Below are 26,369 nucleotides of genomic sequence, written 5' to 3'. Positions count from 1 at the left end.
GCAGAATGCTTCTTCTTCTCAGTTGTGTGGCAAACAAACTCTTTATGGTCTGTAAAACCAAACCTGACGACTGACGGATTCGCCGGAATTTTGCGTCTTCCTTCACGGATCAGTGACCGATCTTCGGGGGGGGCGGCCGAGCGCCAACGCCGGCTGTGTCACAAAGTGCGCGCGGTTGGTGCCGCTTGAAGGGGGCGTAAAAAAAAAATTACATTTTTTTTTTTAAGTGGAAAAAAAATACTTTTTTTTTTAATTTGGAAAAAAATACATTTTTAAAAATTAAATAAAACTGTGCCTGCCTGGATATTAAAGGTTACAAATCCCTTCGAGACCGCTCGGCCAGAGGATAGGCTACATTGTGAGACAGAGAGACATAGGGATTCAAATTATCAAGTGATTAATTAATCAATAGCTGTTTCACAATCCAAAGACATGCACGTGTTAGGTTCATTGATGACTCTAAAATTGCTGGTAGGTGTGAATGGTTGTCTGTCTCTGTTCGTCTCTATGTGCCCTGTGATAGACTGGCGTCCTGTCCAGGGTGGACCCCGCCTCACGCCCGATGTCAGCTGGGATCGGCTCCAGCGACCCCGACAGGGACAAGCGGTTGAAGATGAATAAATTAATGAATGAAAATCATATTCCTTAATCACTAGCTTGAGGGCAGGGAATAACATTTTGGAAGCACATCAAACATATACTGAATGGAAAATATCAAAATATTACACAGGCTACTTAACGTGAAAATAAACTGAGCATTATCTCATCTGCGACATTGGAAACATAAAAAGCAGCAGCATAGGAATAGAAGAATACAACACTGACCTCCTGTGTCAGTCTCTACCCTTTAAAAAATCTCATTCTGTTACAAAAAATACCTGGTTCCCCTCCCGGTCCTGGAAAAAAATCTTAACATTGACTCCCACTCCTGTTTATCTAGAAGCTTAGGCCTGTTAGCCCGGACGGTGGTGCTAATGTTGCTAATTCTGTATGTGAGCCAGGTGGACGTAAGGTTATGGAATGATTATTGTAACGCTCATGACGGTCATAGCAGTCGCTTGCAGCTCTCTCTCTGTTGGTCCACGAAAGCTTCATTGGGACAAATGTGATGCCAGATGTTCACAATGATCTCTTTGTTAGCACAGCCATCTCATCCCAGACTCGAGGTGTGTGAGGCCAAGTGCTCAGCTTTACTGCTCCATCATCTGATATTCTTCCTAGACCTTTCCAAACCAAAGTGCTAAGATGCTTTCCGGAAGCTGGGCTTAGCTCTGCTTAGCACCAGATGACTCTTGAAGCCCCATGCTGCTTCAATACCGCAGCCCTGCCTGCAGCCAAGCCATAAGTGATACAGGGAGTGAAGACAAGAGCACGGGGAGAGGAGAGACACCATGAGAGGAAGGGGGTAGATGAGAGGTCGGAAAAGATAAAAGGATGACAGAGGAAGTGACAGAGGAGGATGGAGAGGGGGGGGGGGGTAGTCTAAGATGACTAGTTTGCTTGAGCATCTGTTCCTCCTGCTGAGACAGAGACATACAAGTGTAAGGATAGCTCAATGGCTAGTGAGAGGAAAGGTGAAGTGAGCTCCTGCGGGGACAGCGAGAAGCAAAGCAGGCAGGGGTTAAGAGTTGGTGAGAACTGTCTGATCTGAACCACAGGCTGAATTCCTAATGCCACATTTGCTTTTCATTGTCTCCAGTGGTCTGCCATTCGCTGCTCGCCAGAGAAGCACTTACAATCAAGACACAAGTGTTATAGGAACTCCCTTATGGGTGCTATTCTGGAATTTATTGATAGAGACTGGTGCACTGAAAGTTCATTTTAATCCAAAATCAGTCTCAGAAAATCTATTTTTTAGTTATTTTCCAACATTAAAAGGGATAGCTGGTGGAAAGTCCTTTAGTACATACTGTATACATACATGTACACAGTATGAGAAACATACATATTTAAACTAAGGGCCAATACTGCAATATCATTGAGAATACTTAATGAGGAGGTTATATGTTAGAGTTTGTTTTGATATTGGTTTTCTTTCTTTTCTGTTGAGTGTAAGCCAATAATTGAATATCCTTTGTCTCCCCGTTCAGGTGCTGAGAGCCAAAGGTGGTGGTGCTGATGTCCGGTGGTATCCCCTTCCTGTGTTGTGCTGTGTGTGTGTGTGTGTGTGTGTGTGTGTGTGTGTGTGTGTGTGTGTGTGTGTGTGTGTGTGTGTGTGTGTGTGTGTGTGTGTGTGTGTGTGTGTGTGTGTGTGTGTGTGTGTGTGTGTGTGTGTGTGTGTGTTCACGAGTGTTTGGGTGACTCTCCTTGGGATCCCTCGCTTCCTCTGTCGACTCCCCCTCCACTGATAAGCCGCAGCACTGACTGCAAAGGGCCTCAAAAGCGCCGGTCGTCCAAATAAAACAAGTGCATGAGAAGATTATGCAAAGACTCTCAATGGAGAATCGGTTCAACTCTGTATGTTAAGGTTGGAACGGGAACTGGGCCCAAATGCACGACTCAGACAACAGAGAACAGTTAATAAGTCTTTAATGTCAATAGTGCGACACAAGTGCAAGGGGAAGGGGGGGGTGTGAGGAATTTTTAGTGTTATTTAGGAGTGATCAAATGTTTTGGGAATACGGGTCCAGGAATATATAAACCCATTCTTCCCTTTCACCTGACAAACCTGTTGGATATTAAGGGCGCACTCACACTGTCCTTCCGCACCGCGCCCCGGGCTTTAGGGTACTTGTCCCCCCTCCCTCTCCCCCCGCAGCCCAGGCCCGTTTGTACTCACACTGCCTGGGCAAATGCTTCTTGCTGTCCATACGTCATCACGCCGTAACACGTCACGCGCATTGATTGACGTCATCACGATGCGTTGCTTTGTTTACAAATCTTTCCATAGACCTCTGATTTTTTGTGTGCGTCTTGTCGACTGTTTTTGAATATTTTCATCGACCAAATCTGCAGTAAACACTCCACCTCCGCATCACACCAACGTGAACCTTTTGCCACCATTGTTTTAAATGTCCGCACATGGTTTGTCCATCTATTTTCTATGTCCGAACAGGCGCACATAAATGACGTCAGAACCGCCGTAGGTGTCGTGCTCGTAAACATGCGCACGCTCGTGCTCGTACATGTGCAAACAAGCTCTACAAAATCCCACCTCTCTCAGGCGGGCCGTGGTCGGCCCGCTGGCGGCAGTTATGCGCGGAGCGGTTGCACTCACACTGGTCAAACGCACTAGGCTTGACCCGAAAAAACGGTTTTGGCGCCGTGCGGAAGGACAGAGTGAGTGCGCCCTAAGAGCCCAGAACAGCAAATGTTAGATGCACAACCAGTAGGTTGAATAACTATTTTGCATTAGAGATCAAGGATTAGTTTAAATCGTGGAACCTTACTTAGTTTTTGTCAGTTCTAAAGTGCATCCGGACCTGCACCCACACAGTCACAACTTAGCACTGCATGTAATTCAGCCTTGACAGAGAGGAGGCAGCCGGAACGGATGTGGCTCTGTCTGCTGCCCAGATTCGGCCTTATCATCTTATTTCCCCTGCTGATTGTCATTTATTGGGGCTTCATAAAGACAGGATGAGTGAGGCAGTATTAACCTCCCGCCTCCACTGAGACAACCAAAGTCAACTCTCTCTCCTGCTTTCCCTTTCTACCCTCTGTGTCCTTCTTACCTCTTGTTGCTTTTTCTCTTATCTTTTTTTCCCTCTCCCCCCTCTTACGCTTTTCTCCACTACGGAGAAACAGAGAAGTCTTATCGCAGTTTAATCTCCAGCTGAGTCGGCGGTGCGGGGCCCAAGCCAATGTGACTTTTTCGTTTATTCTGTGTCGGGGCATCTTAGAGGACGGCTGAGTGTTTTTGTTGAGAGTGGTCGGGGTGATTGAATTGCCAGAAAAGCCTCTGGGCGCAAAAATAGAATGAAGAGGAAAATAAAAGAGAGATTTTTCACAACAAGAACAATTCAAACATGGTAATCTGATGCCCTGAGATACTTGAGAGCACAGCAAACAGGGCTGTGGGCAATGGGAGCTGGTGTCTGCTGTCTGTGAGTGTTTGCGACCCATAGCGTTATCTAAGCTCTATCAACACAGACAACCGTCGGAGCAGGGAATCCAAATAATATGCAAGGGGCAAATTAATGGAGAGGATGGAGAGAAGATGAGGAGTGGGAGGGAAACTTGCTCTGTCTGCCTCTCTCTGAAGGACCACAGCAGGTAGAGGGGGGGAAAAGATCAGAGGTCAGAGATAGGAAAAACAAGAACCTGGGTAGAAAAGAGAAATAATCACAAAAGCTACAATCTGCATTCTGTCCAACCTCAGCTTGAAACTACTCCATGCAGAAGTAGAAATAACAAATGACTGTAAAAAATACAGGACATTTTCGACAGTGATGTACCGTTCTCCATGAGCACAGCTGAATACTGTAAATGTTGTCGCCTCTGAGAAACAAAACAATAACAGCAGGATACGGTCCAATCATACGGCATAATACAGTATTTCTTCAGTTCAGTCAGAGTTGAGCCCGCTTCCAACTGATCTGAACAGAATCACTTTGCTTATCCCATCACCTCATTTAGCACACTGTCAACATAAAGACATCAAAAATGGTTTTGAATATTATAGATAAGAAGAAGAATCCCTTTATTTGTCCCGCAATGGGGAAACTCAATTTTCACTCTATTTTTTCATGTTACACACACACACACACACACACACACACACACACACACACACACACGCATGCACAGACAGGACCAGTGTCCTGAGCAGTTGGGGGTTCGGTGCCTTGCTCAGCAGCACCTCTCCAGCCACCAGTCCACACTCCATTCATGGTCCACGCAGGGATCCCGGCCAAGTCACCTATGGACTGAGCTACTGCCGCCCCACAACATAAGTGACTTTATTTGAGATAGAAGGATTAAGAAGAAATGCAAGATTTGAAAAAGAGTATTTTCACTCTGCTTCTGACCCTTCCATCACCTACGAGGACTCTCCTCCTCTTGTAGACATGCTGCGAATGTGTCTGAATCCATCTTGCTCCGTCAAGGTAATGTCGTGTTCTTCTCAAGGAAAGCCAGAGTACTTCTTATAGTTTAAAACGTTTACTTTAAAAACAGCAACGAATTTTCAGCACGGCCAAGGACTCTCTCTAGGGTCAGAAGTTGCTGTGACCACCGAGGCAGAAAGAGCACCGACCCCCTCCTTCACAAAGAATTAATAGTGCAATGTAGTTCATGAGGGTGAGAAGTTGAGAAGTTCAGCCATCCGCGAGGAACTCAGAGTAGAGCCGCTGCTCCTTTACGTTGAAAGGAGCCAGTTGAGGTGGTTCAGGATCATCTAGTAAGGATGAACCCTGGGCGCCTCCCTAGGGAGGTTTTCCAGGCACGTCCAGCTGGGAGGAGGCCTCGGGGAAGACCCAGGACCAGGTGGAGAGATTATATCTCCACACTGGCCTGGGAACGCCTCAGAATCCCCCAGTTAGAGCTGGTTAATGTGGCCCGGGAAAGGGAAGTTTGGGGTCCCCTGCTAAAGCTGCTGCCCCCGCGACCCGACCTTGGATAAGCGATTGAAGATGAGTTGTTGTGATTGGTTCAGAATGTTGCTGAGGCAGTTCCTGGTTCCCGGTTCTATCGATCCCAGACTGGCTCTCATTTGACCATGAGTTGAATTCTCCTCCCCCTGGTCACACGGTTCCTTGACTGATTCACCAGCTCCTGTAGAAAGCACACATCCAGCCTTCAGGGGGGCTGACCCCCCTCATTTCATGCATTCATCAAAATTCAATAAATGAGAATTGCAGTCGCACGGCCAATGGTAACCATGGTAACTCAACACTATTCTACAGCCAGCTTCATAAGTTTCATATCATCTACAGGTAGTTTATGTTGTGTTAGTAAACTTCTTTTGGTTTGTATATATCAATATATTTTGTTTTAGAAAGTGAGATAATAGACTGGAAACAAAACAAACATTTTTCCATACTCTTTTCCTTTTTCAAAACTGATTAAGACCTTGAAATTACTCAAATTAAATTCCATACTGCATATGTACCCTGTGAAAAAAGTCATGAAAAGTCATAGAAAAGTGTGTCCAAAAAAACAAGACCCACCAAAAAGTCATAGTATAGTATGTCGAAAAAGTCAAAGAAGTCAAAATATATAATATGCCCAAAACAATGCTTAAAGCAGTCATAAGATAGCCTGTGGCATAATTACTAGAAAAATATCAGGAAAGTCATAGAAAAGTGTGTCCAAAAAATAAGCCACAAAAAGTCATACTATAGTTTGTCAAAAAAGTAAAAAAAATAATATGTCCAAAAATGCTCAGGAAACATCATGGAAAGTATGTCAAAAAATAAGCCAAAAGAAGTAAAAATCAAAATATAATATGTCCAGAAAATGCTTAAATCAGTCATAGGAAGGAAAAGTCAGAGTACAGAGTGTCTAAAAAATAAGCCAAAAAAGTATTAGCAAAGTATATTGAAAAAAGTCAAAATTCCAAAAAGTGCTTAAATCAGTCCTTAGATAGCGTGTCTATAAAAGTCATAGCATAATTTGTTTAAAAAAAGTAAAGTGTGTCCAAATATAAGCCCCCCCCCCCTCAAAAAAAAAATTCATAGTATAGCATGTTGGCACTCGGAGCACAAAGGGTTCCAGTGACATCATCGTCCTTGTGAGAGGTTAAATACCTGGATCTCCACACCAGTTAGTTGGACCAGTCCCAGCCTGGTCCTGGTCCTGGTCCTGGTCCTGGTCCTAGTCTCGTCCCAGCCTGGTCAGATGAGTACATGAACTGATGAAGCCTCTTGGATGAGAGGTGAAACGTCTTCCTAGACAAATAACGTCATAAAGTCCAGTTGCTTTTGATTGAAATTGCTTTGGGTTGATTACATGCTATACAGCACAGTACTGTTATCTATTTACAGTAATAAATTGTTGTATATTATAGTGGATACACTGTATGATTACAGTAAGCTACAGGTAAATGTAGCTGCCAGTAGTTTACTGTGATTTAACAGGATTTTTTCTTACCGTGATAAGAGACTGAAAAGGCCCCAACAGGTGGAGGAAATAATTAAAAAATAAAAGCACCAAGAATAAAAACAAGAGAGGTTGATCCCATTCAGAACAAAGACAAGGTGTCTGTGATATCCAGGTCAGATTCTCTCCAGAGGTCTGAATCTCTCCTCTTTATGTTTTCGTAATGGGTTTTTTTTTAATTTGATTGATTGGCTATCTGTCAAATCGTCTTGTTCCCAAGAGGAGGGCTTGACTCATTTTTCAAACTGGTAATAGACAGTTTGAGAGACATGAGGAAAGAACAAGACTTGATCGGTTTTGAGATGGTTTTCGTTGCAAAAGAAGGACAATTATAACAGGCAGTCATTTGCTCTGTAGTCAACAGTATATAGCATACAGATTTTGGACCCTTGATTTCCAAGGGTCCAAAATCATTGGCGTTTTTAATCAGACAGTCAAATAAAATTGTGTAGTGCACTATAGGCTATGATAAAAAAAAGGGTGTGGAGGAGGACACAGTCACATCATATGTGATGGATGGGAAAGATGGGAAAGATTCCCATGTTAACGTCGTACAAACGTTCACATAATCGGAAAACCCGTGAAGGTTGTACGATAACCTAGTTGGGGGCGTGAGGGCATAGAATACTCTGCAGACTAAATTACAATATATTCATGGAACTGGGCTTTAATTAGAACAAAGGACTTTGGCTGATGTGAGGTGTTCCCATTTGCTCACTTTTCAGGCCCTCCCGAATTAAGTGCCAAGTTGGATATATTGTTTCCAAGTCGTAGTTATGACTTAGCTTAGTTGATGTGAAAGGAATGCATCAATCAGGAATGCAATCATTATGACTACTCTATCATCTGTATAATCTTCTCCATCTTAGGTTAGGGTGGTAGCATGCTAACATTTAATTAGCACTAAATGAAGTAAAGCTAAGGCTGAGGATGTTTTCAGTCCTAAACCAAAGTACCGGACAAATTAAAAAATGTCTTTGATGGAAGTGTTCACCATTACAATTATATACACACACATGCTGTTGTTCTCTAAGTCCACCATTGCACATATGCTATTGTATTTTTTCCCTCTGTTTAGAAAGATTTACATCAGACCTATATGCAAAATCAATGGAACATTGAGTTTCTGATGCACATTTTCTATCACATCATTACTGCGACACAGCACTCATATTTGACAGTGTCATTTAAGGATTCACTGGTCTGGCACTCACTGGGCCAATCTCAGTCTTTTAACATGGGAGAGAAAGTGAGTGGATATGGACGGGTGATTGTACTCTTGAAAGTGAGCTTGGCTCCTGAACCTGGCTCGCGTCAGGAAGGGATTTCTGACAGCAAAGATCACAAAGTGAAGGCTTATGATCATTTTCTTTCTTATCATTTTCAATGTCCCAATCAACAGGGTAAAAAAAGAGGTGACATCAAAGTGAATCAGTACAGTACAATAATATAAAAGTTTCATGTGCTGCTTATGATCTTTCAAGTTCCCTTGTGGGGACGTGCACTTGAATAAACCTAGAACTTGCAACAACTTTCAAATCCACATCGTTGAGGGTATACAGGTACGGGGAATGAAAACATCAGACGAGACAGATTTAGCAAAAAACATGTTTAATCTCTCCTTGATGCGTGTCTATTTACACGTAATAAATCTGCAAAATAGGAAAGAGCAGGATATTTACACAGGCGTGAAACAGCCAAAACCTGTCACAGCAGCTTCAAGTCTGAAACTCTTAAAAAGGTATCAGTATTCGTAAAGTATTTAAACTCTAAGATTTTTTTTTTTCCTTTCTACCTCTCTCTTCTTTAATCTGTGTGTGAAGGTTTTTTTTTTTACATCCTATGCTCCTTCTCTGAAATACTTCAATCAAAGTGAGCTCAGCAGGTGATGGCGCTGGAGGGATGAGAAACTTCCTGAAACTTGAGTGCTGATGTAGGAACGGAACAAAAATGGCACGTTTATATGGGTCTGAGGAGGTGCCGTGTTAGAGGGTGCAGCCCATACTGAAAAATAAGTGCATTTTAAGACTACAGAATAGATTTAGAGGTTGCTTTCTGAACGTAGAAAAAATAGTGTTGGTGCATGATTTTGATTTATTTTGTAAATGTATAAATATTGTTTGACATTTCGGGAAATGCCCTCTCTCACTCTCTTTCAATGGGAAAATTGATACCAATCTCATGTCTGTATGCTAAATATGGAGCTAGAGCTAGCATACGGCTAGGTTAGCTTAGCAGAAAGACTTGATACAGGTGAAACAGCTAAACAGCCAAAAAAGTTTCTGGGCTTCCGAGTTTACTGCTGTAATATGTAGCCTACTGAATATGTGTGTTTCTCCAACTGGCCATGCCCACAATTGGGATGATGTCCCATGTTTTCAAATCACTTTTCTCGGCTCTAGGAGAGTTTTACAAATACAAAATGTTTTTTGGGCCGCAGGGGGATTCTTTTGTTGCAGTTCCCCGAGTGGCTTCTGGGAAAAAAATGGCTGCAAGGCTGAGTGGTGTCACCGTTTCCAGTTTTCAAACACATCCATGGCCTTTTAGTCTTTATGCTAAGCTAAACTAACCATATTCTGGCTCCTGCTTCACACTTAAGGGAGAAATAGGTATATTTACTTTATTGAGATGATAGCTTTATCAACCTTATGCCTGCATGTGAAGTGCAGACCTGGATTAGGGACATAGTTAGCTTAGCTTAGCTTAGCATAAAGACTGAAAGTAGGGGTCGAGTAAAGTAGAAAAACAAACAAAGCAAGCTGTTTGTATTTCAATCCCTTTTCTGAACTTTAGAGATGTTGGTAGGCATATTTTCTCGACAGAGCCTGGCTAGCTCTTTCCTTTTTCATGCTAAGCTAGGCTAAACATGTTATTTGACATTGGCATCAAACGTCTCTTCTCAGCAAATTAATGGAAATGAGTTGCCTATATTTACAACAATATTAAACTATTCTTATAAGCTCCAAATAAATTGTAAATGTTTTGAATCGCACCCTTTAAGAATGTGGGGAAAAATACATCATTTTCAGTATGGGAAGAGGCTGACAAGGCACAGTGAACAGTTTTGCGTTGGTCAGTCATTGAGAGAATCTCTCTCTACCCCTTTCCTTCTCACAAACCCTGCTCCTCCTCCCTCCTACACAACTGTCTTTTTTTTTTATGTGGAAGTCGAACGGCGCCACAGATGCAACGGAATGATAAAATGAAGTGGTACCACGGCCTTCAAAGCACTTCCTCTAGCTTGCTCAAACCTTTTCATCTTTTACTCCAACAAGTGGAGAAGCAGGAAACAAGAAGCAAAACTAAAAAAAAAACAATAGCACCAAAGACCAAGTGAGCCTTCTAGCTGAACTTTTTCTCTTCTTTTTACTTCACTAAGCCTCATAACTAATTCCACATCACTAAAACCATCTCAACAAGTCTTCATCAAAAGAACAATTGAGCCAGTGAATAGCAAACATCAATACAGTGTTCCACATCCTCAGGCTGTTTGTCATTCATGCCAAAGGAACAAAATGTCTTAATGAGTGCCTGTACATTGACGTAACATCTCCTCAATTTCACTATTCATCAAGCATAAAGACAAGCACTAAATACCTTCAATGAGGAGGTGCTTAAATGACTATATCTGACGGATAAAATCACTTTATGGAAGAACTGAAAAGAAGATTGATCAAAGATAATCTCTTGTCACAGAGTTGTTCTCCTGATGTGTATGAATAAAGCTTTGGTCAGCCGCCGTGTATGTTGTTTTACCCTGTGTAGATCAGTGCTTCAAGCTGCGAAGCACATACGATACGTTTCATTCTGTCCAGACACATATTTTCTGTCGGATAAAAACACACTATCTTAATGAGAACCACAGGCTGATGTCTAAAGATCTGGGGTTTTAAAGGGTTTCATAATCATCATGAATCTATCAAGGGTAATGCACTTTTAAACTCGAGAATTTTCCCTTGACAGGAGCAACGTGTTTGGGTTGGGTGCAGGTCTGGGATAAGTAAAATTGAAAAATAGTTAACGCCCAGACAAAGTAAGGATATGGAAAGAAGGGAATGGCTGTAAAGGTTACCAGGTTGTGGAGGTCCAAAGGCTTTTGCACATCAAATCTGTATTTTTTATCCAAAAGTGTCGCGAAACAAATATGACCTTATTTTGTGTCGATCATGTTTACACACAGACGTTCATCCGGCATTAAAATTTTTGGAACAGGTTGGATTTTCTGCATTTCTTTGCATCCATCAGAAACATTTAGAGAGTTGTTCGACTATAAGCTTCATCATCCAAAATGGCATCTGATAAGCTGATCCATGTCCCAGCACAAAGCACTTTACAACGATCAAAGTAAAGAATACAGAGAATTTAAAGATAGATTGCGGCAGGTGATTTCAGAACAGCTTGGAAAGGTGGATGGTACTTGCCGAACAAAGGATGTATAAAAGTTTAGACAGTAGTGCATTTAAAAGTTAGTTTGTTGCTAATGTCGATAATTCATTAGCGCTGTTTGGGACCAGTGCTATCCGTTGCACCCACGTAATAAATCCAGGCCTGAAACGCCATCGTCCGGCGGATTTCAGCACTCAGATGCTAAATTCCACAGTTAAATTAGTTTTATTATTATTATTTTCATCGCTTGCTACAAATAAGGACTTGATGTGCAAAGGCCTTAAGTCAGCCATTTTTACTTTCCATAAAGTGGGCAGATGACGGAAATATTATGTCTCAGCCGTAGGGAATATTTAGTATTTACTCCTAAAATATAGCTGGAAAAACATAATTTAACTAATTTAGCATTCTGATCAATTTTTAGACCTGCGCCTTAGCTAGGTAATCACCTGATCTGCAGTAGCTAACATTAGCTAACAGCTACCATGTGTCTAGTACTTGGCAGCGCCTCATTGCAGCATGAAATTATAATTGTGGTTATTTCAGTCTCAATGAACAACTGAAATAAAATTATTCCATGTAACATGCATAATTAATGATCATTTTGTTTTAAATCACTGACTGTAGATGCTCATTATTCTCAATCGTGCCTATGATTACAATTAAAAGATGTACTTATATATATGTTTTTCCGTTTGGCTTTTCAGAGTTATAATAAAACCTTGAGCGTGTGAATGTGTCCTCAGAGAACCTGAAATTTCAGCTAGTTTAAAATGCACCTACGCTTACATTTGCACATTTGAGGTCATTGATAGGGACAGTGGGATGTGGGCAGGACCCATTGGAGATGGATTGTTCGTGTGCTTGAAAGCATTTTTGGAGTTTCCCCTTTGATCCCCGGCAATCTATCACAGAGATAGAGCGACCCGAGAAAGTAGGACCGAGGTTGTAAATAACTGGCGTCTTTCAATTTACTCTTCCTCAAAATGGAGCTCAGATTTTTTTTAGCATGGGTCTTGGACAACTGAAAAGATAACTCACACGGTTGCAGTTACTTTTTCATTTGAGAGAAACCAACCGGGCCTTTTATGACTTGACTGAAACAGAGGACCCGGTGTCAGCTGATCAAAGGCCTGTCACAGGGAACAAAAATCCATGGGAAGCACTGCTGAAGAGGAAGAAAAAGAAAATGGTTTTGAGGCATCCATAAGTGTTTGATTTAAAAGGTGCATTCAATGTAGTTTAACCTCCTTTTGCATCACCCTTCTTTCTGTTTGTTTTCAAACCACACCTCATCCGTCTGATGTGGTTGGTTGATATGCCTGGTGCTCTGCGTTTCACAACAAGCTCTTACAGGATGGATGGCAACACACAGTTTACAGCATATTACCCTGGTTTCTTTCTTTTTTCTGTATTTTCTAGCTGTTGTTATGAGCTTTGTACCACTTGTACACTCATAGGAAAAAGGAATGTTTGTTCATGTATGCGTGTTTTTTTTAAGCACTGCGAGTTAATGTGGAGCGACACGTAGTGAAAAGAACGCCTTTTTTTACCCCTATAAAATTACACAACGAAAAAAAGAGAAAAGGCCTTGAACTGGTCCAAAAACACTTACGTAAATCAAGCTACATTTCATTATCTTTTCATAAACCACATTCACATTTTTCAAAAGCGGGACCTTTTGGCTCTACCGTCTTCACTGCAGACGAGAAAACAAGCCAAAGGTTTGACAATACTGCTTCCCCTTCTTCTGCCACAGCAAAACTGTCCTTCGTCTCGGAGGGCGCAATTCATATTCAATTTTTCAGACAAGAGGAGAAGTCCAGAGAGCAAGATGAAGAAGTTGTAGAGCAAGGTGTGCCAGGGTTCGACTGTTTAAAAGACCGCACTAGTGCCTCTATAGTCTGCTACCACAGCATGAGGCTGGCTTCCACAGGATTAAATGGAGTGTGATCTAAATCAGCTGAGCAGGCCTTGATGTATTTGGTTTCTCTAAAACAAACACAAAAGCACTGTAGGTCGGTTGGCTCACAGACATCACTTGTCTTTTTAACTACCTTTAGAGCCAAAGATGTGGCACACAGCGGTCCCGAGACCTCATGAAATATAGAAACTGTCTGCAATATATATATATATTTGCCATTTACTGTACCTATTTTTTTAAACTCTCACTTTCAGTCACTAAGCATGACAACATTTTCATCATAGCACATTTCATCTAACGAAAAGAAGTCTCTTAGCACTAAACAACATTCAAAGTAAAACATGGCACAGGACGACTTTTTCCTCGTGTCTTCATAAGTTTTCATCATGTCGGAAATATCAAATCCTCTTTTCAAACATAGCTTTTGTACATTAAAATGGAAAAACATTTTTTTTTGTTCAGCTTTTCATTTGTTTTAAAAACAAAAGGTTTGTATTTATATATCTATATATATTCATATATCCTCTTCTCTCTTTTGATTTAGCTTCGTTGTGCAAATTCAGCAGTAACACAAGTGGCACAGCACTGGGGAGAGTAGGCATTTGGGAGGGGGGTGTGGGGGGGGGGCAGAATCGAATGTAGAGTTCTGAAACTGAAAATGTCCTTGTTCAAAGAGAGACAGTAGTGGAGGAAGGAGTTTTCCTGCAAAGTCCTTCCTCCTGGTTGCCCTGCAGTACCAAGCATCCACCTTGCAGGAGTGTCTTTGAGCAACACACTGAATCTCTAACAGCTCTATGGCTGCTGCTCTGTAGCCGTCCCTGACCTCTGATCTCCCTGTGTAGGACAGCGACAGAAAAGAGTAATTCCTTACAGGGATCAAGAATCACAAAAATGTATCCTGGATCCTTGCAGGATCCTTGCAGTCTGAACCTTGGCTGTGGAGAGCTACTAGCTGGAGGCATATACCTTTTCCTGCGCATTTCAGCTCTGTATCCAGCTAGACAAGTGTTTAGTCACCAGTGTGCATGTACCGGTCCTGATTGTGGTGTGAAGTACCCAACTGCTGCACCCATAGGACTCTAGATGTGATGAGGGCCTTGATGAGAATAAATGCTCTCCTGAGCTGAGGTCAGCTGAGGCTGACGGTTAGGGGCTAGGTGTTTGGCTCAGAAACAAAAAATGCCAACCCGGACGGCGGGGCCTTAGTTCCAAACTTTGCTGTCTCTCCAGTGTACTGCTGCTGCTGGGTGCTTGTGTCCTTGCAGTCTTTTCCGCTGACGTTTATGAGGGCGATAACAACAGACTTCAAAACGTCCAGGGTCAAAATGTCAAAAGGTTGTTAGGGAAGGCGTGTAGGTTGGCCAGTTCTCCCCTAGCCGAGGTGTGCGATTGGCCGGTCCTCAGCTAGCCAGCGCCATGGTGTCGATGACCTGCTCCAGCTTGCCGCGTAGCCGCTGTCTGCGTGACTGCTCGTCCTTCTGTAACGCCGACAGGATCTGGACATAAATGTGGAGGAAGATTACAATAAATCATCACACCTTCAACACTTCACAATCTAATCATGCACGTTGGGCGCTACTATCACACTTTTTAACCCTAAATGTGTTGGCGCTCATGTGCACCAGCTCTATCAGAAAAAGCATTCTGGTGCTTATTTCAGTTTCCCTGTTAGTGATTACATTTCAAACTGATGCTGACAACACGGACAGGGTTGGCGGGGCAGGTGTGAGGGCCAGTGGGATGTCTGTAATGGCATGTTAATAAGACACCGACGCACACACTCCCATACACACTCACAGTGGCCATTAAGTGTGACATGAACAAGGGAGGGAGGAGCTGGTACAGTATGTGAAAAAATACTGTGTCTGTGTGTTCGTGTGTGTGTGCGTGTGGATGTGAGCATGTTAAACACGTATATATTTATGAGTGGGTTTTTGTGAGTGTAAGGTCAGGGCACGTGTTAGAGGCGACCAGGACCGTACAGCTGCCTACATCCGGATAATAGGCTGTAATGAAGGGGAGCAGTTGGTTTGAATGGAGCCAGCTGCAACCAGCCAGAATAACTACTGCAATACTGTTGCTATGGAGGGATGGGGAGGGGAAGAGGCTAAGGCAACTCATCTTTCACCACATAAAAGCACGATGGAGTTGGGGGAAGCAGTGGGTGATGGGAACATATGGTTAAGGAACCTGAGGACGAGGAGGAGGAGGGTACAAGTTGAGTGTGGGATATAAATATGGAATGGACAGGAAGGAAGCTGCATACTTATCGGACGGATTAAATATTACTTGGCCAGTGCATTGACTTCCACGAGTCTTGTCGTCACTGTGAGGTTGCCAGATTAGTTTGAATTGGACAGACATGAAAGTAGTTTTCTCATAAAACTCTTGGCAACAAAGCGAATGAGTGAATTTCCCAAAATTTCAAACTATTGATTTAAAGTCTTCCTGTCTTTCTTCATCCATCCATCCTACTTCTTCTGTTTTTCCGGGGTCGGGTGACGGGGGCAGCAGGCTAAGCAAGGTGTTCCCTCTCCCCAAATCTCTACATAAGGAGACGGTCGGGGTGGTGGATGGATTTTCACTTATGACACCTTCCACGTGCATCACTGTAGTTACGTTACAAACACACCCAAAATCTTTTCCTAACCCTCACGACAAAGTTTGTTTCAATTCACAAAGTAGATCACATGTTCCTTCCTGTTTGAAATAGCGGCCGTAGTGGAGCGCCATACGCGTGATGCAAAGGGCTACTGACTGTGCATTGACAAGAAAATGTCTGTATGTGAAGCATTGGGATGATGAGGGGTGGGTATGCCTGCGTCACTGCTGACGCCAGAAACAACTGCCTGTCCACATCACGCTTCGTTTTACAAGTGATGACCAAGACCCCGAGATATTTGAACTGCTTCGCTTGGAGCAGTAATTCACTCCTAACCTTAAGACAGCAATCCAGCGTTTTTTAGCAGAGAACCGTGGCCTCAAACTTTGCTGACTCTCATCCTGACCGCTTCACACTCAGCCGCAGACGGCTCCGGGGAGTGGTGAAGTACATATAGACGACTCAAGAGAAATGTGTTCAAATTGTGACCATTCAAATAGCAAGTTTCTGAACGTGTGCGACACTGTAATTGTCCTTTATAGCATAGTACACCCTTTTCTCGTGTTATGCTCATATTTACTTTCAAGAGTCTCTGTTGGTTGCCTGGCAACCTCACGGAGACTCTGCTGGCTGTGCCTTCATATTTAGCATACAGAAGGAAGAGTGGTATTGATCCTCTTATCCAACTCTCAGCACAAAAGCAAATAAGCACATTTCTCAATATGTCGAAACATTCCTCGAACAGATGACACGCACGCACGCACGCACACAGACACACACACACACACACACACACACACGCACCATGGAGCACCAGCTGTAGTATATCGCACATGCAGGTCTCTTCTAATGAAGCTCCATTAGCTTCAAAATATGTTAAGCTCATGCCTTAATGTGCGTCCTAATGGAGATAATACCTTCCAGCCCATACCAATGTGGACTGGTTATCAGTGTAATTGAATTAAAATGACCTCATGGTATTAGTCAAAACAAGTAAAGGGGGAATGACACAGCACATCCTGCTGCCGAGTAATTACAAGACTCTTTTCCATTCAAATGGCTTCTTTTCCATATCCGGCGGGAGCTTACCTCGTCTTTGTACTTGATAATGTAGGAGTAGATCTCATGCAGCGCTGACATGCTGTTGAACTGGCTGAGGTGCAGGCGGGACTGCTCCGCAAGGTAGGCACTCATGTCCTGATCACTGATGGCTGGCATGCGGGAGATATCGGAGTAATACCTACAAGAGGGGTCACAACCAGAGTTTTATGTACCGCACCGTTTTGTATTCAGTCCAAAACTCCACTTATTTGTTGTTAGATATTCTGCACGCAATCGCTGGCAGCTGGTGACCAGTCTTCTGACTCAGGGATTGATGGGAGTTCACATTTCCATGTTCAGTATTTAGCTGATGTTTTACCGTCTCACTCAAAGACACTTTCTTTGGACAAATGGACATGTGATGGACATTACTGCCAAACACAGCTGAAGAGGAGGGTGTCATTCAATAAAATATATACTCAATACATGAGTTGAGTTGTTTTTGTAATGGACTGCAGGAGGAGCGGGGTTTATTCTTGTTTTTGCTGAAAGTTGGGTTGACTATCAGGGGGGGAATGTTAACTTCTGTATAACTCATTTTCAAAAGCTATACACTACAAAAAACACACCTATTAATAATAAATTCCATTGATGCCGATAGATTGCCCCAATCCTACACACTGGACCTTTAATACTGTGCTTAAGTCCATCTGCTGTGTGTCCAGTCCACTCATTCACTGGCTGTAATAACCCTCAGCTGGCCCTCAACTCTAAGAAACTCTATTCAAAAAGATAGAGAGAAAAGATTCAGTCCCCATCCCAATCATTTTCATACAGTCCCTTGTTATGAGCGTTACCTTGCAATTATTAAGGTCTATCTGGTCGGAGCAACAACAACCTTTACATTATCGACTCGGTGGTGTTGGCTGCTCAGAGGAGCAAAAGAAATCCATTGAAAGCGATGCAGGCAGAAAACAATACAGTATATTAAGAACATATCCTAATATTGAGCTGTACTCAGACCTGTTTGCAGAATCCATATCTCAACTATCTCAAGGCAACTTACTGCGGCACGGCAGGCCGGGGTTGAGTGGTGGTTAGGAGGCTTAATAGAAACAAGGTTTAACTGCACCCAATTAACCATCACCTATAAATTCTTATCTCACGCTGCCTCCATGCACTCCCTGCAAGCCTTAAGACTGGCTGTAGCACATTTTAAGTATGTTGCTTTGTTGAAATGGACCTTGTACCGGAATAATTATATACTGTTTTGTTCTGCTACAGCAGCTGAAGGCAGGGGAGAATGCACTGTGCACATGAAGCTCACTTTTTAACTAACAGAGTTCATTCCAACTATTTTGTCTCTGTATTTTCCGTTCTTGGCAATCTGGGTATCAGAAGTAATCCTGCCTCTTTCATCATCATCTCATACAACTTCACTACATGCTGTGGGAGGAGCTGCATTTCACATTGCCAAAGCTACTTAGAGACTATTGGGCTCTTCCCCAAAAAAACAAAAAAACCCCCGACTGTGCTGAATGTCGGTGGTGCATAGCTTATCTTGAGTTTAGTTAAACATTCTCGAGCTGAATAAAAGATGAAGGGTGAACCAGAGGACATTTTCTCACTGAGCCCCCATTTACAGAGAGAAGGCACGCAGTTGCTGCAAATCTGTCTTTTACCTGTGCCTTTTTTTTTTTTTTTTAAACATCGCTTCTTTACAGGTGAAGTGGATTTGAAAATCATAAAAGGACTTTTTTTTGCATTGGACCTGACTTCAAACGGCAAGTTTGAAATGACACAGACAGAACTGGTATTCCAGATATTTTCCACACTCTGTGTACACTGGATTTCCTATGCATGGGCCTGGGGCAAGCTGTAATTACACTACACGATTTCTTTGCGCTAATTTAATCAAGCTATGTCCTCTGACTCCAATGAAATGCTTCAAATGCTAGTGGCAGATCAAGTTCAACCTGTTATGTTCTCATAATAGCACACTTGTTTTTAGCTTAGTGGTATAGAAGTGTAATTAACTTTGATCTCACCATCTCGCTTTTCTTTGAAAGCAACTCATGGGACCTTTACACTCAGCATTTAGAACTGTGGACATGCTATTTTTTTTATCTTACTGTAATGTGGATTTACATGTCTACATTCAACTTACCTCTCTACCCAGTTCTTGTAGTTGGGGATGTCTTTAGCGTAGAGAAGCTTATTCGAAGGGGAGTCTTTTCCTAGTTTGTGTTCCGACGTTGAACAGGAGTCCATGAAGGTCTGGGCCACCACGGACAGACAGGCGTCCGTGATGCTGTTCTTATGGATGTCAAATACAAACTGGGGATTCTTGATGACGTTCACCCAGAACCGCAGAGGAAGACTGTAGCGGGAATAATGAATACACACTTTTTTTTTAAAGAAATATGTCACACACAACACATAATTGAATGTTACCTGGAAATGTCCTGTATTCCATGCACCTTACGACAGCTGTGTACTAGCTAACTGGTAGAAAATGTAATTGGTCACAACTTTAAAGATTGAATATGTAGAATCTTTATTAAAAGCTATATTTAAAGAAAAAAAAAAGGATACACCCACAGAGCATTTTGAGGGGTACAGAATTTTATTTTAAAACATATTTGACGGGTTTGACAATGACTTTCTGTCACGCTCTGTTTACATTGTACCAGCCAATAGCGGCCGGCATTGCGGGTTGCCAGGGTTGTCTGTTGTTAGGCACAGCTAATGTAGCCTGGCACCCATCTCTATATTCATTATCACCACACCTGTGCCTGACAGCTATCTTTGTGCAAACCTCAGTCTCTCCACCTCTCCATATGCCTTCAGCCTCACTGTCACTACTGTGGAAGCTGCTCACCTCGATCAGGCTACAGAAACAAGGCATCATTTTGAGTTGAGAGCTAGCTAGCTAATCGATTACCCACCACTCAGAGAAAGACTTCCAGATGAAGACTGGCTAACGTTAAATATCGGGGTAAAATTAATGATTAGTCAAAATCAGTCGTTACCCTGTATCATTCATCAATTGACATGGAGCAGGCTGATCGCTTGACACACTCGAAACTGGCAACCCGTTTGCTGGTATAATTTTTTTGTTGATGTAACTACGATCTTTAGACACTAGATGACGATGTTCTGCTTATTCTCCATATTCAACCTTTAATAAAAGTTTGACACAGTGATTTTGGGGTAGTAGCAACAGTTGGATGTTATCTGGCTCAGAAAAACACATTTGCCAAATACATTTGTTACAATAGAAACAAATATAAAACTTTTAAAATGTGCTTTCTAAACTATTAGCTGCAAATAAATATGTTTCATTACTGAATAATCTCTATTTTCTTTGAAGGGTCGATTACTTGTTTTTTCAGTAAAACTACAGAAAATAGTGAAAAATGGCCATCGTTAAGTGTCCAAGGTGAATTCACAAGTTTGCTTGTTTTGGCCGACCAACATTACAAAACCCATAGTTATTCAATTAACTACCATATAAGACAATGTCAAGCAACAAATCCTCATGTTTGAGAAGCTGCAACCAGGAAATATTTGACAGTTGTGGCTTGAAAAATGACTTCAACACACTTCAAAGCCACCAAATATCTATCAACATATTCAGAGAGAGTGTCATGAGGGCCAAAAATGGAGATCTCAGTGTTGAAGGTGAAATTTCCATTGGACTGAATGGGGTGCCATCTTGGAACAGTATCCAGCTCCAATAACACTGCCATTCGGTGTAATGTAACTCTCTAACTTACCAGTTGCTCTTCCAGGTATGTCGCACGTCATAGTCTGTGATGGAGTGCTTGTCGGCCTGCTCGTCCAAGAAATCAAACATGTACTTGATGGCCAGCGGCAGCGCGCTGCCTCTGTGGGCAGTGCTGAAGATGGTCTCAAACAGGTCATCTACGAACTTCTGTAGCGTTCCCTGAATGGAAGGACGAGGATAGAGAGAAAACAAAATATATTTTGTTTTTATGATGTTGTTTGAATGACTATCTTTATATGGAATTTAGTTTATTGTTATAGGAATGTATTGGATGGGAGAACTTTAATTTTATGATTTCTTCCTGATGAATAAATTACACGTTGAACCCTAAATTCAAGTGGAAAACGGCAAAACAGCAAGGTTTATAAACAGCATGACATGGTCTTTATCACACTTGTATGTAACACCAATTACAATTTATTGTAATTGTTTGTTGTGTACACATTAGGGGTTTAAAATGATCGAATGTCTTAAATTGTTACATAAAAGTAGGACCAGGAATCTCATGTCTAACAAGTCATTTGCAGGTAGTTTGTCTCTGACCACCGTTTTTAGAGGGTTTATTGTCCTGTTTTATTACTTTTACTGATTTTGGCCATTCGTGTGTTGTGCATTTTTGTGCTGGCACTCTTGATGAACCCAAACACCCTCAAAAACACCTCTCAAATCGCATATACTTCAGCTTAAATCCTACCTGCTAACCAGATGAGAAGAAGAACATCCTATGAAGTGTCAGAGGGAAGGCAGAGAATGACAATAAACACGGTTTCACTGTGCGGTGGGAGAAAATAAAGTGTATTATTTCCAGCCACTTGCATCCCTAGCACTTGAATGGGCCATACAGTAAGTGTGTGCATTTCTAGTATGAATGGCCCCAGAGGGGAATCGCAGTGATACCTCAGGCTCCGTGACTGCCTCGCTCTGCCTACTGAGCTCTGCGGAATCACAAACAGGAACCTCAGCTCTCGGATTTGGATGCCGCATTCCTCCAATGACAATGCTTCAACATAATTACATCAAATGTAGCTAAATTAATTTTCCCTAACAACACATTTGTTTCCCAGACTTCTCCATCTGGCAGAATCTATTACCGAGGAAATGTTTGGGGATCGTATTTAGTCAGCCTTTGCGAAATGGAACAGGAATGAATTCTGTCCCAGGCGCGGATCAGAGTACTGAGATCTGCATAGACGAGACGCCCGAGCAGACAGATAGAGGCAGAAAGACAGCGATGGAGAGACAAGGACAAGATGAGCTCCTCTAATGCATTTGCCTCTCTGTTTTTCTTTTAATGCATGTCCAAATCTTCACTCCCTCAACAAATGGCATGTCTCCTGACACCCCCCTGCACTCCGCACCACACGCCCGCCTTTTATTAGGCTGTTTTTTTTCTTATTACCACTGGAAATTGAAAAGCCAACTCACTTGTAACTGCTGCCCACTGCTATAGGTCCACCCCCCTTTTACAATTAGAGAGGAGACAACGAACCGAGAGACACTGAAGGCGTAAGAAGAGGAAGAACAGCTGGATACTTCAGGGATCCAAGACAGAGGGAATTATGATGAGGCTGTTTATCCTAGTGTGTGTTTGTGTGTGTACAACGGTTGCTGTCTCACATTTGGAACTAATTTGGTTAGTTATATCTTAAAAATGATGAAGCGTCATCCTTGGTTGAGAATATAAACTACCACATGAAAATGCCACACTGCAAAACACGTTAAGCAGTTTCTTTAAGCTAAGAAGAAGAGCTAAGAGTCCAGATCTAAACCCCATAGAGCAGGAGTGGGCAATTCCTGTCCTGGAGGGCCACTGTCGTGCATGTTTTAGGTTTCTCCCTGCTCTAACACACCTGTTTCTAATGCTCTGCTCGTTATCAAGCAGCTGATGCTTGTCACAGTTTGATCATTGTTAAACTCAAGTCTGTTAGGGTAGGGAGAAACCTAAAACATGCAGGACAGTGGCCCTCCAGGACCGGAATTGCCTACCCCTGATATAGAGAATCTCTGGGAAATCCTTGGCAACAAAGTAGTTTCTAAGAAACCCACTAAAGTTACCGGACTGTGGAAGAGACTGCAAGAAGAATATGGTCCAAGATCAAACCAGAGCAGTGTGAGAAACTAGTGATGTCCTGTGGGCGCAGATGTGCTGAAGTCATTCAAAGCTGTGGCCTCTACACTTCCTATTCATTTTTTGAATCCTATAGCCCTAAGAAAACATTGTTTAAATATTCTCTTCCGACACTATGGTTATTGTTCTCAAATTTTTTTACCGAATAAAGGTTTTTGTTGAAGTGCCTTGGTTATTTAAAAAACATGCTAGTACAGCAGAGGTATAGCCACAGCTGATATTCTATCAAATTCTGAACAATTAAAAATAAACAGCATTTCACAATAAATCAAGTATTAATACTTTATTCTCTAATTTTTTTTAACCAGTCCTCTAACTTGTTGCTCTCCTACCAACATTTTCTACTCTGGTAGAACAGGTTGTCCCCCACTTGGAAGAACGGTGGTTAGATCCCGGGCTCCTCTGGTCCGCATGTCGAAGTGTCCTTGGGCAAGACACTGAACCTCACAAGGGGATGTGAATGCGGTTCCAACCCCTCTCTGGCACGAAACCCACATCCCAACTACCTCATTCATTACAATATGCAAATTAACTCCAATCTAAACTCTTCTCCTGTGTGCTCCCTTGGTTGTCTGATCAAGTTACCGTACTCCATTCGAGGGTACTCTTTCGAGAGTACCTACTCACTTAACAAGAGCTTTCTCTCTCTAGAAAAAAAAACACCTCTCTCATAGTCTTTACAATTATGTGTCACTTCATGCACCTGCAACCTTGTAGCACTTGGAACTGAAAGTCATGACGCGTCTCCTTGATCTACTGCGCCTCGGATTGTACCTCATTTGGATAAAAGCCTCTGCCAAAGAGATACATGTAAAATGTATATAACTTTACCCGATATAGAGGTGCCTTGGACTTAAAACATTTTAAGACTCCTCAATGACCTACAGACTCTCTCTACTGGTAGCTTCCTCCACCATTAAATATGTGAGGTGGATCCCTTTGCCTTAAAGAGATGATAATGCTGAACATATTCCATCAGTCTGAGATTTAGTGATACGTTTTACATTTCCATGATGGTTCTTAGTGGAGTATGAGAGTTTTTTTTCAGCCTGACTGAATTCACTTTTGAAGCTGTGGTGTGTAGTTAGTCCTCCGTGTCTTACTTTTGTAGCTAGCAGCCTGGTCAGGTAGATCTCAGAGACCATCTTGCTGCCCCGGTCACCTTCCCTCTGGTCGGAGTGGTCGTGGTTCTTCACCAGATGCCACAATTTGGTTCCACTCTCCAGGTCAGGGGTGATCATGGGTGTTCGGGATCGTAGGCTGTCTGGACTACTGGCTGTCCTCAGCATACTCTCTAAAGCAAGGAACAGAAAATAGGATTACCTGAAAGAATTATGTCGGCTTCTGTTCGAAACATCGTAATTCAGTAAACAGAAAAGGGCTGATTTTATTATTAAAAAAAACACACGCCCATCATTCTTCTCCTCCTCACTGAAGATTCTTATTACCTGACAGGTAAGTAAACTAATGCACCAATATTCCTCCAAGAGTGTCTCTCTTTTTATAGACTCACACTCCCCCTCCCTTACTCTCCATCATCCATGTCTGTTTCATTATTCATGGCATGAGTGTCAAAGTTGATTAGAGCGAAGCAAGGAGATGCATATCTATGACTGTTCCATTTAGGATGGGGGAGAGGGAAAGCAACCACGAGTGTGGATGTGTTGTGCACAGGGGAGGGGTAAATGACTATCTCCTGACTTCTCAGGAAGAAGGCATATGGAACGAACAATGGAGGTGGTGCAGTACCTGTATGTTTGGTGAAAGGATGGAGAGGAGATAGGAAAAGGCGGGTGGGTGGGCTAAATGGACGGAGAGGCACAAAAAGGTCAGGAGAGAGAGGGGTGAAATGCAGAGTAATGGGAGAATACGGCGTAGAGAAGTGAATGAGGGTGAGTGGGGTGGTGCCTGGTGCTGTTGATGCTGTAGCCGGCAGGGCGCTGAGTGGCTTTGATTCCAAACCCATCACGGCCAACATTTACCCGTGCTCATAAACACACCCTCCCACACGCACACATCCAAGAACGAGCGCACACACCCACATGATCAAAATTAAACCACAACACAAATGTGAACACGCAAACCCCTTTTTTTCCTTTTTATTCTCTGTGAAACAAAATAGCTGCAGCTCTGTATTTTAGCAGGGTGAGGTGATTCCTAAAAAGCAAACCTTTGATTTTAGAAATGTAATTTTCCTCTAACTACATTTCTGTCCACTAGTCCAGTACTCTTACGGTGTAGGTGTTATGTGATGCATTTATTCAGATCTTTCCCTTTTCTTATTCAAGTCACCTCCAATTTCTTACTATAAAACCTTAGGTATTTGTTGTGAGAGTGGCTATAACCAGTATTTCTATGTCAGCACTGAATCCCATGATGACTTCTGGTCACTGACACACACGAGTCCGTAGAGGGTTATCTTATCATTATCGATGATCTTATTCTTGCTTTACAGCTTGCAACGTAACTGTTTTGGTTCAGTCTCACTGCTCTCGTCAACTGTTTTCGGCAAAAAAAGCTCTAAAATCAGCTGTGTATAACGGACAAAAACATCAAGTGAACATAGCGGAACATTTACCAGCCAAGCAGCAAGATATATTTATGAGGAGTTGGTGGAGAGCAAAACTATGGAAGCCCAGAGAGGAAAGTTTGTGGTTAATATTTATTATCAAGTGGACAGAGACACCACTTAGCACAATAAATGCTAATGTTGCTCCATATCTCCCAGATGTGTAAATAGGCAACCATAAAACACATTTGCCTTATGATAATGTGTCAGCTTGTTTCTGCTGCCCCCCAATGGACCAAAAACATATCATTCCAGGTTTAACCCTTTAAAAATGGATATGGTCATTTATGTGATCATGTATCAAAGTATCTAAATAAAAAACCATTAAAGCTAGAGCATTCATTCTTTGGTAGCAGAAAGCTACGGTTTTGGTCTTCCAGGTCATCATGTTGTACGCTTTTGATGATGCCATCACAGTACATGACGTCCAGTAATAAATGGACTGAAAACTTGCGACAGTGCCAGCGTACTAACCCCGTAATGGCCGCAGCAGGTCGTTGTTTACAGGATGCTCTGATATACTGTATATTAAAGCTATAGCATTCATTTGCATTGCAACAGAAATCTAAGGCTCATGTCTTTCACTTCATCACGCTGTACGCTAGCAATGACATCATCACGTTAAGTGGCGTCCAGTGCAAATTGCGGGGCTCCAGAGTACTAACCCTCTAATGGCCGTGGGAGATTTTCCTGTCTACAAGATCATAAAAATAAAAAGTATAATATCTAGAGCATTCATTCTGCAGCATAAAGTAAAGGATTCTGTCTCTCCTGTAGTCATGATGAACATTCATGATGATGTCGTCACCTTACGTGACACCCAGTGCAGTTGCAGATAAAACTATCAAAATGCTTTTGAACCCAATTTATTAAACCTAATAAATATCT

General features: G+C 42.3%; 1 protein-coding gene across 1 annotated transcript in view; it reads right to left on the bottom strand.

Annotated features, from left to right (window-relative positions):
* Positions 1–14,339: 14,339 nt before the first annotated feature.
* The window catches only part of LOC310951185 (plexin-A1-like), a 264,511-nt gene continuing 252,481 nt past the window's right edge, over positions 14,340–26,369 (bottom strand). The window contains exons 28-32 of the mRNA XM_083919308.1: positions 24,016–24,206; positions 20,774–20,943; positions 19,162–19,374; positions 17,043–17,193; positions 14,340–14,847 (exon numbers count right to left, since the gene is read on the bottom strand). Coding sequence (XP_083775434.1) covers positions 14,752–14,847; positions 17,043–17,193; positions 19,162–19,374; positions 20,774–20,943; positions 24,016–24,206 — 821 coding nt within the window. The 3' untranslated portion in view covers positions 14,340–14,751. The remainder of the gene's footprint in view (positions 14,848–17,042; positions 17,194–19,161; positions 19,375–20,773; positions 20,944–24,015; positions 24,207–26,369) is intronic.

The sequence above is a fragment of the Echiichthys vipera genome, assembly GCF_963691815.1.
Source record: "Echiichthys vipera genome assembly, chromosome: 9".
NCBI lineage: Eukaryota > Metazoa > Chordata > Actinopteri > Perciformes > Trachinidae > Echiichthys > Echiichthys vipera.
Note: the sequence above shows the minus strand (reverse complement) of the source record. Positions and strands in the feature narration are given on the sequence as shown.